The sequence below is a fragment of the Haliaeetus albicilla genome, chromosome 19, assembly GCF_947461875.1.
Source record: "Haliaeetus albicilla chromosome 19, bHalAlb1.1, whole genome shotgun sequence".
NCBI lineage: Eukaryota > Metazoa > Chordata > Aves > Accipitriformes > Accipitridae > Haliaeetus > Haliaeetus albicilla.
The window spans coordinates 7,749,987-7,765,612 of record NC_091501.1 but is presented as its reverse complement, the minus strand read 5'-3'; the positions used below and the strand labels follow the sequence as shown (position 1 = coordinate 7,765,612).

At 47.7% G+C, this 15,626-nt stretch overlaps 1 protein-coding gene across 8 annotated transcripts in view; it reads right to left on the bottom strand.

Moving 5' to 3' along the window:
* The window catches only part of HIPK2 (homeodomain interacting protein kinase 2), a 142,677-nt gene that overhangs the window by 24,897 nt on the left and 102,154 nt on the right, over window positions 1-15,626 (bottom strand). For 5 of the 8 annotated variants that reach the window (XM_069807494.1, XM_069807489.1, XM_069807495.1 and 2 more), the window contains exons 7-12: window positions 13,266-13,325; window positions 11,713-11,875; window positions 8,878-9,097; window positions 7,170-7,291; window positions 2,932-3,074; window positions 2,400-2,576 (exon numbers count right to left, since the gene is read on the bottom strand). In XM_069807494.1, the coding sequence (XP_069663595.1) occupies window positions 2,400-2,576; window positions 2,932-3,074; window positions 7,170-7,291; window positions 8,878-9,097; window positions 11,713-11,875; window positions 13,266-13,325 (885 nt within the window). The remainder of the gene's footprint in view (window positions 1-2,399; window positions 2,577-2,931; window positions 3,075-7,169; window positions 7,292-8,877; window positions 9,098-11,712; window positions 11,876-13,265; window positions 13,326-15,626) is intronic. The other 3 variants (XM_069807490.1, XM_069807491.1, XM_069807492.1) reach the window with 2 other exon arrangements.

Sequence of the window (15,626 nt, the reverse complement as noted above, 5' to 3'; positions counted from 1 at the left end):
GAAATTACCAAATGAGAAACGCTGCCTCCCAGGAGTTTGTGCTGGGAGGTAGAGGCTAGTCACACAGCCCAGACATACAAAACACAGGCAGGCACAGTATGGCTGTCGCAGAAGGAAGAAGAACCCAAGTGATAATCCCTTTCTCCTGTATCCTGCATGGATGCATCATGACCAGTTATTTTTTGGCCAGAAAAAGCTCAAGGTAAAACTAGAATTTGTTGTGGAAAACAACAATCATTTATCAGGAAAACTGCTTTTCTTAGTTGAAAATTTATTTTTCTTTTTAAGAATCTTTTCAATGAACATTTCATGCCTAACGCTTCATCCTCTAGGATAGAGGAGTCCCATGGATGAAAGCACGCAGATGGGGGGGCATATACTCAATTTCATTTCATTCCCAAGTGAGGCAGCAGATACAGCATATATAAATAAGAAAGAAAAGAACAACCTTTTCATTATGCAGTAGAAAAACATACTCAGGTCCTGTTTTTTTCCCAGTCTTCCTACTTCAGTTTCCCTGCCTGACAGTTGGAAAGGGCCCACTTGGTTCAGGGATCTGAACACAGAACCTGTCCACCAAACAGTGCAGTGCAGGTCTGCAGAGGGGAATATTTACCAAAGCACACTGACAAAAGCCCATTTCACCCATTTCCCAAATTTCCTTTCTTCCTTGTATTTCTTGTTTTTCTTCTGCCTATTGCAGAACATTTGCAGATTCAAAAATGAAAAAAAAAAAAAACCCCAAAGTTCTGGTTTTGTTCTACAGTGGGGCCTGGGCTGCACATTGAGAGCTAACAAAAGGAATAGGTAGCATCCATCAAAAGGAAGTCACTCTGGACGTATCACACTATACCAACTTACACAGGGTCTTTTGCATAACAAATGGCTGCACAGTAGCATTTGCAGTGCTTTTTGAATACCAATGAGCAGCATGGAGTACCCTCCTCTCCAAAAGGAGCACGTTCCTCATTTGGCTACAAAAGCCTCACAATCAATGAAGCCGTAGAAACCATTGCTCTGAAAGTGTCCAATTCCTCCTGGACACTGCCACCCTGCCCCTGGAGAGGGAAGGGAGAGGGAAAGCCCTGCACAGGCACACTGGTTGCAACAGGCATTCTCTTTTGCTGGCTTGCTGGGGACGTAGCTGTCTCTCCTCTACATTACGAATGGACTAAGACAGCTGGAGCCCACCCAAAGTAAATGCAACATTAGAGAGCAGATAAATGGGAAGGATTTAAATAGTGGCCTCTTAACTAGAGTCAAATTGGTTGTGAACTCGGAGCTCCTCTGGCCCCAGTCCAGTCACCCAGGAAAACCACAAGCTCCACTGTTTTTGCCACTGTACAAGTGGTGACCCATTTTGGTTCTCCCCCCTGCGCTGTTATGGTTTGGGTTTTTTTAAAGAAACGTGCTAGTTTCACAGCCCAGAGGACTTTTCCCAGGAACAGCTGCACATACATCTTAAACAGCCTTGTCCTCTAGGCAAGATTACAGTGCTGTGACAGGCACTGCAATCATCCTACCATTTCAGTTGTGCCACATAACATCGTATGAACCAAAACCCTGTCTCTTCCTTGCAGAGCCAAACGGTCCTGCTGAGAGTTGATAGATTTAGGTGACTAAGGACTGCCCCTGTATAAGATGTCCTTATAAAATGCTTCCTGCTTTATGCTGCTATGATTAGAAAAAGGCCAGTGCGGGTACCTGTTGCTGGTGTGTACTGTTGAAGATAGGGGCCACCCACCTACGTTAGGAGCCAGAGAGCTTGAAGGTGGCCTAAAGCCACCCCAGTTCTCCGCTCTGCAGGGCACTAAAGCTCAGAAGTTAGGTCATCGTCCCATTGCTTTTGAAAGGGCAGATCTCGTGTGCACACACCAGACGCGTGTTCCTGAAGATCTGGTCCCCTGGAGGTGCACCATCCTGTGCAAATGCAGACACTGCACCTCAGGAGTGGGGGCAGAGGTGATGGGGGAAGAAAAGGTGCGGCAACCGGGCATTGCACCACGCTGACCTGAGAGTATAGCTACCTTTTTAACTACGGCCACAACAAGGCCTCAGGTAATCGCAGCAGCATCACGAGCTGTACGAACAGGGCCCGAGTCTCCCATCCTGCACCCCCTCCAGCCACCAACAAAACGATGCTCACCGGGTATAAAACGTGCCTGACCGCCTCTTACCCCCTGCCCTCCTGACCTGGGTACGGAAAAGGCGAAGCAGCAAAGAGCCTGGTCGCAAAAAAGCGTGATACAATCCCTCACGGGCCACGGCACCAACCTCCTTTCGCCCCGCCGAAGTCAGTCAACGCGCCCCCCCGTCAGCGCGCTTCGCGTCGGGAGGGCTGCCTTCCCCACAACCCCAGCACGGAGCGCTGCCTCGCCGACGCCACGACCCGCACTCACCGGGGCGCCGACGGGTGCTGCTTGCTCTTCCTGGCGGCGGCGGCGGCGGGCGGCTGGCGCATGACGTGCGCGACGCCCACGTTGACGGGCTGGGCCGCAGGGAGGGTGACGTGGCTCGCCAGCAGCGCCGGCTGCTGCATGATGGGATTGTAATGGCTGCCGTGAGCGTGGGTGTTTCTGCAAAGCAGGGAGACGGGCGCGCGGTTAAAAGGCAGCCGGCGGCTCTTCCGCAGGTTCCCGACGCCTTCGCCGAGGCACCCTCCTCCAGGGCCCGTCGGGCTGCCCGTCGCCCCGGGAAGGAGCGTTTCCCCCAGGGAACCCACTGAAGGCGGCGGCGTGGGCACGGCACTCCACCGCAAGGACGGGGAACGGCGAGGCTGCCCGTAGCTCTCAGACAGGGGGTTATAGGCCGCAGCCTCGGCCCTTCTCCCCCCGCCGGCTCTACAGCCTCGCGAGACCGCGTCCCTCCCACCCCGGTTCTTCTCACGCCTCCTCCAGCACCGGTGGGCACTTCGGGGACCCTCCAGTTTACCTCCAGTCTGCCAGCGGTTGGGTGCCTGCCATGGACTCCGGGATGACGGTCGCGTGCTGGACAGAAGTGTGGGTGGCCACCCCGGTCAGCTGCTGCCAGGCAGGAGGGAGCAGGATCTGCTGAGTGCCACTGGGCCACGCTTGCTGTCGACAGAGGGAAAACAATTGCTTAACCAGAGGCATCGTACGCCGAGCGTGAGCGGCGGTCCGGGCTCAGCTGGGGGTCCTAATAACGATCGTGGTCGTACTACTCGTGCTTACCACTTTTCAGTCATAGGTGACAAATACTGTTAGGAAACGGCAGTAAAAGCAGTAAAAATTACCAATACAGAGAGCGCAAAGGAGGGGAAAGAAAATCCCTGCCGTCCAAAGCAGCAGCTGTGTTTTAGGTTAAACTGGGAATGGGAGGGATCGAAACTGGTCAGCATTTTAACCCAAATATCAAAGTCTTTAGCACCTTTTAATATTGACTCTCCAGATCAGCTGGGCACCATGGTCCCATTGTTATTTTCCCCCTTCTACAGCCAATTTTCCTTCCCACCCCAACAGGACCTAAAGGACTTCAGGAACTTAAAGGAACTAAAAAGGAGAATGCACTTTTCAAGGATCAGAAAACAGAACAGGGGGCTGCAAGGCTTTTGCGAGGAGGGAAAAAAGGTGAATTTGGGGATACCAAAAGCAAACGCGCATCAGTCAGCAAGCGCTCCTCAGGAGGAACGTCTTGCTGCACGGGAACCCGGTCGCCTGCTTCCAGCTCACCAGGATCCCCCTGGCCAAAGCAGAGCGGAGCCATGCACGGCTACCCGTCACGTGCCTGCCTGCTCCCTGTGCTCTCCGGCTTTTTCTGAGCGTGTGCCCCCCTTCGCAGGGGTGGAAATCTCTGCCCTGTGAGTTGAGCCATCGCTCTGCTACGCAACCATCCCTCCAGCTGTGCTGCCACAGGCATGACTCAGGTCATCCTGCTCTGGTGACTCCACACACGAGTCAGACGCATGGTTTTTTGACTTGGGAAACTTTCTTTGCTATGTGCTGCCTGAAGGCAGCTCCGGCAGCTTCTCACTGCCTGGGCTGGGGAACGCAGAGGTACCAGCTACAGTCCTCCTTAGTTCCGACTGGTACTACTGTATTGGACCCATGTTGTGTTATCTCACAGCTCTAAGGAGGCCAAATTTTAGAGGGGAGGCTTCTTCCAGGCAGGCATTTGTCCCCATGTCCATCCTCACAAGAATCCTGTTAACTGTCCCCACGATTCCCTCCTATTCCCCAGTAAAAAACCAAACCACCACCACCCCCAAAACCCACATTTCCCAGTTCTGCTCCAAAGTTTGACTGTCTCGTAATTTTCCACATTGCTGAGTTCAATGAAAAGGCTGCTACGGTGAGGCCTCTCAGCAACATCTGCAAAGGATGGACAGTCACAGGGCTCCTGAGAACTATTCATCTAAGGAGCCACAACTACAGACTGGTGCTGCTCAGAGCAGGTAGGAGGAAGAGGCAAAGCCACAAAAAGATCAGGGAGGAAGAAAAGCTTCTTTTTTTTTTTTCCTTTTCTTTTTTTCCCAGATTTGATTTAAAAGAGGAGACTAAACTACTGTTGCAGTCAGTCCCAGGGGACCACCTGGATTTACTTGCAGAGAAATCTGCTTCCTCCCTTTTCAGGAAGAGAACTGAACAAATCTAAGCTCCTTTCCCGACTGCAGTGCATAAATTTAGATGCAGTGTCAGGGTCCAGGCACAAATTCCTCACTTATTAGGTAAGGACCACTGAATCATTTAATCTGCAGATAAGACTTGTCTAGGCGGATCCACTAGCACAGTGCGTTGTGCTTACACACGGGAGGCTTGTGCCGGCAGCCACAGCCTGTTCTCAGTTATTGCATTACTGTGAAATTGTGCCGCCGTGGCAGAGCCCCTGCGCTCAGGAGGTGGTGGGTCCCCCGGTGCAACAGAGCTCCCGCTTCGGATGTAGAGCAAAAATGACTAACGGAATAAGCATGTTTTGTTCCGAAAGCCAGTGGCAGGACCTCTGTGGGAAGAGTGTTGTTGGGAAGGAGTTAAAAGAAGACAAAATCAAGAATTCAGGGTGTTATTCAAGGACAGGGGACAGTTCTGGGTCATGTCATGGAAGCCTGCCAGAGAACTGTACAGCTTTGTCTCTTTTGAGATCTGAAGCTACAGAGAGCTATTAGTAAAGACAGGATCAGTCTCTTTCACTGGTCTCTGTGCATACAGTATGTGGATCACACTTGCTTGAGAGGGCGAAAATAGACTCAGAGAAGTTACAAGTAAGTTACTTTCACCACTGGCTCTGCGTCTTGCAGACTGCTTGCTCTCTCTAGCTCCACGCCACAGGCTGCAGACACACAGCTGCCAGAGATGATGCTTGAAATCCATCACTGCCTCTACCCTGTGTCCCTCCAGCTCCTGGAACTCCTTCCCCCCGTCTTTCCTCTGGGACTGCTAGTCTCATGCAAAACGCACAGGGAGAGCTGGACGCCAGCTGCACTGGGACGCAGTAAGGCTTTGCCAGCCACAGCCGTACTTATGCAGGCAGGCACAGTGACCTGTGCCGCATGCTGGGCAGGGGAGAACGCTCAATGGCACTACAGAGTGCTGGGAGCACAAGGAGCAGCATTGTGCCTGATCAGTGGGACAAATAAGGTGGGTGGAAAGACAGAAGTGCTACGCGCTCTGCCATGGACAGTCCCTCTAGTAGTTGGAGCAATCGCACGGTCTGGTCTGAAGAGCATTAGATAAGCAGCTGTGCCTGAGAGGAATAGCTCTCTGCTGAGAGAGACACATGCAGCCGCTCAGAGATCAGATGTGACTACAATGCATTACAAAGAAGCTGTGTTTTTCCATTCAGGAAACTGGAATTGGGTACAGATTTGTTTATCAGACCAGCTGCTCAGCCCGAACCGAGCGAGACCCGTGGACACCAGATGCCACCAGCATCAATCAGAGTGCCTTGCCATCAGAGTGGCAGCTAGCATTTCTCATCACATGAGACAGACAGATATATCAACAGGCAGACTGCCTCTCTTTTATGAAATAAAAAATTAAAAATCTATGCAAGTGAGGAGTGTTTCTCACAAACAGCTTAAATTCCCTTGTGGAAGTGACAGCAAATAAAATGTCGGTAGAAGGTATGAGTGGGGACAGCCCGTGAAATAGGAGTTAATGTAGCAGGGGCAGCACAGAAATTGGTAGCAAAGCTCCTCCTGAACAGTCCCTCCCTCCCACAGACTGCATGGTGTCCCCAACAAGGCCACCTCGAGAAAAAAGAAGGAGCTGGAGGTCCTGAGATCTTTCAGGATCCTGCTGCCTTTGGGATGCTTCAGACCTGACCCTCACCCCTTCAAGCCCCACGTAACAGCACACATAAGGAGGCCTGGCAGAACGGCAGAGGCGTGCAAAGCTCTGTCACCTCCTTCACCCACTGCCTTGGCTGACTTCTTGCACAAGCAATAGGAGCCCGCAACCATGCCTGCGCAGGCTGCTGCTGACTTTGCTATTGTTTTTGTTTTCCATGCCTCTTAGGCTCTCCTTTCCTACCAAATGAGAGAGGTTGTTACGACAGGCTGCAGGAGAGATAGGTTCGATGTTTCAGACAGCCCTCTAACAAAGACTCTGCTGTTGGGAAGAGGCAGGGCACATTAGCTAATGGAAATCACACAGGCTGCAAATTGTGTTTCTGCCTTCACCAGATAAGCGTAACTGGTAGCTGGCAAAGAAAGGCAATTGCACCAACAGTCTTACCCCAGCAATGCAACGCACAGGCATAAACCCCAAAGTCTGCTGGTACCTGACTGTGTATGACCAAGCTGGCATTAATGAAGGCATGGCAGATCAACCAATCCTGAGTCAGAGGCATGAATTTTTGACTTGTAGGTCATCTTTTCCAGGCTGTACAACTTAATACTAAGTATAGTAGGTGCTTTTTTTTTCTCCTGCCAGAAACATGCCTGATATTGGCAGAGGTACCATGGCACCAGCTGAAAACCAGTAGGGGCAGATTCGCTGAAGCAAGCACAAGGAAGAATGAACTACTCCTCCTTTTTGAGGAGCTGGGGTTCCCCTTGAGGATGTGCATGTGATCAGCGGTACCCATTCCCGTTTGTTTTTTTTTTCCTGGGAGGAACCATGCTTTTTCTGTGAACAAATTTCATACAACTGTGCCAACAAGTGCTGCTGACAAGGAGAGGTCCTTGGCTGTTCGGTGTCTTCAGAGCTCCTTACCTGTGCGAGGAGTCCTGGCTGGATCTGAAGAGGCTGGGCCCCAGGAGCCTGAGTGACAATGGGAACGGCGTTCTCCATCCGAACTGAATACCCAGCATGCTTCGAAGGGGAGGCTTGTAACCCTGTTCCACCAGCACAGAAGGTACAGCATTAGCCATTAACAGCATTGCTAGGAACAGGAGAGTGGTATTCAGAGGTGCCTAAAGGTAGTTGCTGATGTCCACTTCAATTGCAGTGTTCAGTCCCTCCAAAAAATCAGGCTCTCAGAGTCCCACATATTCTACCCCAGCCCAAAGACGTCCATCAAATGTTCATAAACATGATACATGTATAAGGGTGCAGAAAAGACATTTTCAAAGACGTTAAGGGATTAGCTGAGTTCATGTTTTTATGGGACCTTGAATGCACGGGAAACATCTCAGTACAATATGTACAGGGAAAAAAAGATAGAGAGGGGAGAGAATGCCTTCTCTTCCCCTATATTCTCTGGTTTGACAACAGAAAATGGTCCTTGCCAGCCAAAACTCATTGCTATGTGAGAATGCTCTCTATAGACCAAAGTGGGACAGTGGGACAGGAATCCAGAACTCTGCACTCAGCCTTGACGAGGACAGGTGATTTTCTCTTGCACAGCTTCTCCGAACTCACGTTTAAAAGTCTCTGATCTGACTGGGTAATCTAGCACACCCCAAACTCCAATCACTGCTGACTCAGCCATGCGTTAGCCTAACTGAGCTGGAGGAAGTTTCCCTCTCCGCCACCTTAGCGTGTGGCACAGCCTGTGCTACCTCCCTCTCCTTTAGAGCTTTCTCAAGACAGCAAATGGAAGATGTTAGGCTACATATTCTAGCAATACATTTCTGAAGTCAAACCCTTGAGATGGATTCTAACAATGTAGAAGAGGTCTAGCTAAACTCCCCTAGTTCAAAAGAGCTTTGATAATCTTGCAGAACATTTAACAAGTGCCTGGAGACTTCTGCACAGACAGGCTTGTAGAAACGAAGAGCAGAAGTTGCACCAGCTGAACCAAGGTCTATTTAGACCACTTCCTACAGATGCCTGGCTAGTTTTTCCAAATTGCTACAGCATGTAAAGTCAAGGGAAGGACAAGTGGCTAAATCTGATCATCACCCAAGCTGACAGTGGCACCTGCCACTGGTATACACAGGCAGAGTTGTTTGCAGCAGGGCTGGAGCTGAAGGAATTGTACTGATAAATGGTCATAAGCATCTGTTACGGTGACAAACCCTCATCTCCACCAGGACCACACTCCCTGCTGCATTAACCTCCCGAGTCCCCCTTTTAACAACTGAATCACTGAGAAGCAATGAACCCATTATTTATGTACTAATTGAACATTGTTGTGGGGGAAAATTTTCAAGTTTACCAAAGTGAGGCAGAAGAGCCTCAAATTCTGTTCAGGGCAAAGGAAAAAAAATATCACATATTCTCCCCCAGTCCCTTCTCAGTGCACGCCCCATTGTTTTAGACCAGCCACCTCCAACTCATGACGTTGGAGGTGCCTGCAAGATCCTCCACTGTTGCAAACATTTCCATCTGTAACAACCTCATTGCTCTGATTTACTAGGCCAGCAATTTTTCTACCATATGATCTGCACTAAGGAAGCTTGTTTCCAACAAGAGCTAAATGAAACAGCAGTGGGGAGGGAGCAGCGACTGGCCAAGACCTGGCAAGGCTGTTACTTACCTTGGAAGCCTGGTGGGCAGACGATGAGAGCTTGCTGGAAGGGGTCGGGCCGGGCACAGATCTGCGCTGTTCCTGTCTGCAGGGGCATGCTCCGCTGGGCCACCGCAGCCATGGACGCCGCTGAGGGCTGGTAGAGTGCAGATTGGTAATTTAGTATGGAGACCTCGGGGTTGGCTAAGGAAATAGTGGCACTGGAGGAGGTGGGAGCCAGGTTGGTGGTCTAAAGGAATGACGGGAATTAAACAAAAACAAACAAAAAATGAGGGAGATGGGTACGTTGGAAGAAGCAAAATCCAAAAATAAAATAAAAAAGTAAAATAGTGTAAGATAAAGTAAAACAAACCAAAACAAAACCAAACCAAAACAGCAAACCAAAACCAAACAAGGGGTAGAACAGGACACTGAGGAGCACAGAGGCAAGGGCAGCGATGGGGAAAGGAGCACGATCTGCCTGAGCAACCGCAGCTGTACCATGCCATGGGACCTCCGGCCATGCAGCGCTGCTGTGTACTGCTCGGAGACATAGCACGTTCTCCAAAGGAGAACTGTAGCCCCCATTTATAGCCCAACTGGCTCTGATTTCCAGCATGATGAAGGTGGGTTCAGAAAATGCTACTATCCCCAAATCACTTTGTTCTCTCATCATGCACATAGCTCTAGAAGCAGCTCACATTTCTTAGGTAAAAGAAACTCAGCACCTCCATGCCCTGTGAAGCCTCATTCTGAGAGGGGAGACTCATTCCAGCCTTTCCTCTACCTTGTAACTAAGGCGGCACATGCCCCTTGAATTATGTTTTGAATTCAAAGGAATTGGAAGGCATAACAGGAGGTAATAATAATAATACTTTCGAAGTCCAAACTTCGCTTGGCTTGACTTTAAAACCTCTCAGAGCAGAAACTTCAGCAGGGGACGTTGCAAAGCCACAAAAATCAGCCCAGTGTTCTGTGAAACATCTAGAAATCTCAGGGTGACTTGTTTTTTATTTGGACTGAGTCTGTAACAGTTGCAGATGAACAACCCCTAAACAGCTCTGCCACTGGTCTATAAAAATATGTCCTTAGCATTCGCATCTAGGCAGCTAGGCTCTACCAGACCTGAGCCCACCTTTGCCCTCTATCCAAAAGCATCAGCATCACTGCTGGAGATAGGACAGACAACACTTTCTCATGGTGAACGTATGAACCCAGGATGAGGCTTTGATCAAAGCTGCAGGAGGCAGCTGGTGAAGCATTTTGCGCTACCCTGGTGGCCACTGGGCCCGGGAAGGGTACCCATGCTGCACTGCCACAGCCACAACCACAGCCACGAGGGATGCAATGGTAAAACATTTCTTCCTCCTCTTCTTCCTCCCCTCTCTGTGCAGAGGCAGAGAAGTGCAATCTGTTCCCTTGTGCAACACGCCGAGCAGCAACCACAACAGCTCCCACGCTCCTAATCTCAGGAGTCATAACTGGAAGGAGGCAATCCCCAGATATTTTGCAGAGACGGGGAGCACCAGAGAGCCAAGATGAGCGATATGTTGAAGAGAATGGTGAAAGGTTTAGAGCTTGTTCAAATTAAAGCACTCTTCCTGGAAATGTTTCTACCACTTCTTCCAGGAACACTGGAGATACCGGTTCTGCTCACAACACACACCCCTTACGAGAGTTCGGAGATTACCACGGATCTCCCCAGCCAACAACTGATCTTAACATCAAGTGAGTTGCAAAGAAACGAAAGCAAGTCTGCATTTCCTACTAGCGATGGTGGTACAAACGGTGTCTCTGCCCTGCAGCTGGGGCCTAGAGGAGCATGTAGCATGCATTTCTTTAGTCAGCACCTCAGAAACAGCCAAGGAAGGGAACCAGTGTTTGTAACTAATACCCTATCACACCAAGCCATAACCTATCTCTCTCTGTATCTGCTTAATGAATTGTTCCAAAAGACCTTCTGTAATCACACGTATCAAGACCTGAGTCATGAAGTCTGGTTTTCTGAGTGACATAGGAACACCCTGTACATCTACACAGACTCCTTTAGCTCCCTTGCTTTCCAAGCACCATTTCCACAACACCACCTGCAATCTCTAGAGTGAATTTTGAGCTGCCTGTTCCCACAAGACTTAAAAGACAGTAGCTATTTCTTGAGCTTCAGTCTCCCCCTGGAGAGTTTCCTTTCACCGTTGTAATACAGTACTGCAGTAAACAACTTTGCCTGCTAGTCACATAAAATTTGTTGACCCAGCACCCCCCAACAGTGGGGCATATAAAACTAATACAAGAGTCCAAAGCATGATTACAAAGCCAGAGCCCACCAATGTAGAGTGCAACGTGTTCGGAGTGGGGGTACGTGCACAGGGTCCCCATGTCAACTGTGGCACCTGGAGTAAAACCAATGAGAGATAAGAATAAACATTACTGCTAAGCTCCTCTTCCCTGTTAATCGGTTACAGTGCTGTGTCTGTTACAGAAGGATTTAAATTCTTTTTACTTCAATGTCAATTTGAAGAAGTGCTGTAAGATCACAAATACTTCTACCTGACCCAGGGAGTGCAGTCCTGCTTGCTGCATTAAGGGACTAATGAGCTTTTCCCCATAGCAACTTCCCAAGTAAGCAGGATTTATCACCTCCAACAACAACATAAACAACGAGGACAACATTTCACCGTCACACAAAATGTCACAAGATTACCGCCTGCCTGAAGAAAAGAGAATGAAGAAGAGTGGAGGAAGAAGAGTGAAAAAGTACCATCTTTTTGCAGGCATGTTAAATGGGATGCTACTTTGCTTTTCATATTCTAGACCCTACTGACGTAAACGTTTCAAGCACTGGCTGCTTCTGATCGATGCCCTTACCTGGTTGTGGACTGTGTTCAGCTGGTTGTTAAAAGTCATGGTCAAGTTGGTCGATGTACTTGGGGCTACATGGGTGATGAATGGTGTCTTGCTCTGGTTCACTGTGTCATACATATTCACCCGCCGCTTGCAAATCTCCATGTTCTGGAAGCAGGACTTGACACTGTGTAAGGAAAGGGGGGACAAGGAAGAAACGCAAAATCAACTAACCAACCAACACAGGTAACCGTTCATCACAGTGGCCCTGCATTAGGTCTCCACTGCAGGCTTGGCACTTTTTATGCTTTTAAAGCCCTTTGGTATTTTACGCAGGTCTCTCTTAACCAGTGAGAGTCAGATGAACCCTGTAGCGAAGAGGGCCAAATGGGTGTGAGGATGAGAGCGGCTGCTCTGGGACTCCTGGGTGCCCCCATGGGCCTGAGCACTGCAACCTAAGTCACAAAAAGCAAGCAAATGGGTTGCTCTTTACCTGACAGGGCAAGAAATACAAAGTGGCTATTTTAAAAGACTGAAAGAGGCAAGACTGAGGGCAAGAAAGACAGACAGATACTGGTTTTTTTCTGATGATTGAGCCTGACAGGAAAAGACAACTCACGCTTTCTGCCTCAGTGTAAGCCTAAAGGTAGTTTTACAAGTCTTTTGCAAGGAAGAATTTTACTGTTCCTCCTCACTGAGACCCCTGAAAAATCTTAGTTATTCCTGTTAAAAAGCAGTTCACTGAGAGCTGAGTCCAGCCAAGTGGTTAAAACACTGGCCCTGTCCGGCTAAACACTTCTGCAGATCCTTATCTTAAAGCACATGAGCTGTCCTCTTGCAGTCAATGGGACAATTCATACCGCAAAAGGTTATGCCAAACCAGATTCATCAATGTCCTGAGGGAATCAGGTTCTGAGGTTATCTCAGCCTAAGGATTGGATCTCTGGGGGGGAAGACTACAGCTTCTTCCTCTGCACTGACTTTCCTTTAAATGTTATTGATATAGCAATGGAAATTTTGAAAAGTATCATATTTTGTATCCCCAGTAAAGGAGATGAAATACTCTCTGCATTACTAGAGCACTCTAGGTGTCTGGTACGTGAAACTGCTGGTATTTCATTTTTATAATTGGGATACCAAAGCGTACAGAGGTTTAAGAGATAACAACATAGCAATCTTGGGCAAAACTGTATTTTTAATAAAATCTCATTTTTCCAAGGTCTAAAAACCAATACAGGTTTTCCACAATTCTTCCATAATTGTTTTTACAAATGTGACCTCAGAGTCTGAAACGCAACCCAAAAAAGAATAAAGGCATTTATTTTATTTCCATTATCCCAACCCAGAAAAATAGAAAATCCAAGCAGTGAAAAATCAGCTGTAGCTGTAAAAAATCAGCTGTATACATAATTTCTTTCGTAATGATCCAAGCTGTTAGAGGTAGGGGAGGTAAACACATCCTCACATAATTTTTGCGAAACAAAATGTCCCTTCCAAAGGAACACGTTCATATAATCTCTAGGGTTGGTCAGGAAGAGGACCTAGATCTTTTTATCCCTGTCTAGTCTCTTACTCACATGGTCATCTTTCTTCTCTTACAGGTAATATCTTGATAACTGGATCTGTGCCATAAACACCTGCAGACAAGACAGGCTCAGGACACTGCATAGCTGTGTATTATGTGCATTCATTTAAATAACTATGAAATACCTGTAAGTTGCAGAACATTCAGAAAAATCAAATACTTATCAAATAAATATAGAAGACTAGTGGATTGCATTTTTCCAGTCAACTATGAATATAATTCTCCCTCCAAAAAGCAGAAAGCACTGGAAAGAGTATATATTCTGTACATGGTAAACTGTGTGTGTTACCAAATGGTTTTATATAACAAGGTATAATCTCTACTAATGTAATACTGTGTTCTCTTTAAAGAGACACTTTAAAAAAAAGGGGAAAAAAAAAAAAGGCAGGGACAGAGCAAAACAGACAGAAAGACCAAGGAGTACGCAACAATTTAAGAGCCAGTCAGTTAAATACTTAAAATGGGGGAGCTAAACTCACTTCACAGTTTGCCTGGAAGTAAGCAGAACAGCCCCTCTTGGGCTGCTCAAACTTGCAGCCTCTCTGAAGCATGCCACAGCAGATTCCTTCCAGAAGCTACATCTTCCATATATTCTCACTGTCTCTGCCGCCTGATTTACTTTCAAGAGAGATTACAACTCCCTGCATCTCTCGAGGCTTTGAAGTTTCTATTCTCAAAACCACAGGCAATCAGAGACAAAATTTCCATCAACTTGCCACGCTGGTTACAGCTTATTGCTCTCTTTCCCAATCACCGCTTCCAACACGGAGGGGCTGCGCAGGGTTACGCACCCAGCTGGCACAGCATTTAGTATTCAGAGACCTGATGTTGAATTTTTTATCCAGGTAAAATTCTCACTGCTATTGGCCCCAATGATATTTTCAACCTTTCTGGGGCTTTGCCTGAGCAGCCACAAGTGAGCACTTCAAAAACGAAGATGTGATTATGGTCTATTGCGTTAGTGGAAAGATTTCTGATGGCAATGCATTATGCCACAAATGTCTCCTATCTTACACAATCAGTTATTACACAGTAAGAAGGACTGTTGCAAATTAAAAGACTTCAGTATGTGATGCTAACAGTTAGAAAATACTGTCTTTTTTTTTTATTTATGAATGTTTTTATACGAAACTTACTTTCTCTCTGTTTAGCACAATAATCTCCCATCTTGTTTTCATTACATTTATCACTTACTATTTACTTCTAGATAACAATGATCAAAGATGTTTGTGCAGGCTAAGTCTGGGTCTACACAGATCACACACCCACTACCTTCTGGTAAGTAGCTGCTCTTATCTTGTGATAAATGTAACAAAAAGGCAGCTACAGCTCCTTCACAGAGGGAAAACAACCTTAAATGGACTTCAAATATTGCAGGTAAGAGCACACATAGGGGCAGGAGAGGTGACGCAGTAACCTGTTGCTCCACAGCACCCACACAAACATACTCTACGGCTTTTTAAGCAGTCCCCTTTATTTTCATACCTGAGCTCCTCACAGCTTTTAACACCCATGCACATGGCACCCAATGAAGTACAATGCTGTGCCCATAACTCTGTTCTCCTGATGAGGTGAAGAGACAGCCTGCAAAAGCACCTTGAACCGCAAAGTGCTGTAGAGCAGGATGTTCAAAGCTGGGAGTCCTGAAGGCTTTGGAAAACTCCCGCTATGTGTCTGCCTTCACTCGCATCTGAGCAGCCTGGCCCTACGTGAACTGCCCAGAGGACGAGAGCAATGTGCTGGGCACAGGTTTCCTGCATTTCAGGCTGCTGCGCTCCGTGACGCAGCCTTAGGAGATGGGGGAGTCAGGCTTGAAGGCACGACACTTCACGTCTCCATCGGGCAGTGGAGCCCATCTCCATTCCACAAATGTGTCAGTTGAGGTCGGAGCGTGGTGTTTAAGGTTACATAGGCAGGCAACAACAAAGCTGAAAACTGAACTCCTCGTCCTGTTGCCTGTGCCTGTAAACCAGCCTGCTGCAGAAAAAGCTCTTCCCTTGAAAAGCAAACAGCCCCAAATTGACCCCTGCAAGATGGGAAGGTTCTGGGAGGAAGGGTCGACTCCCCACTGCAGATAAGGTTGATTACTGCAGTAACAATCAGGACTATATTTCTTTGAGATATACTGATACTTTGAGCACTAATTGCATAATTTCTTCTGCATTTTAATGCAAACATATGTAATTATTGAATATTTACATAATGAATGTAGCACACACTGCAGTGTTTCAAATGCCAAGCACCTGTAACACAATTCTTGCAACCTTAAGAGTTTGCAATCCTCTTTTTTTTTAACCAGAAAAAGATTAAAACTTAGGCCTTAAGCATCTTAATAACGCCTCTCAGATACATT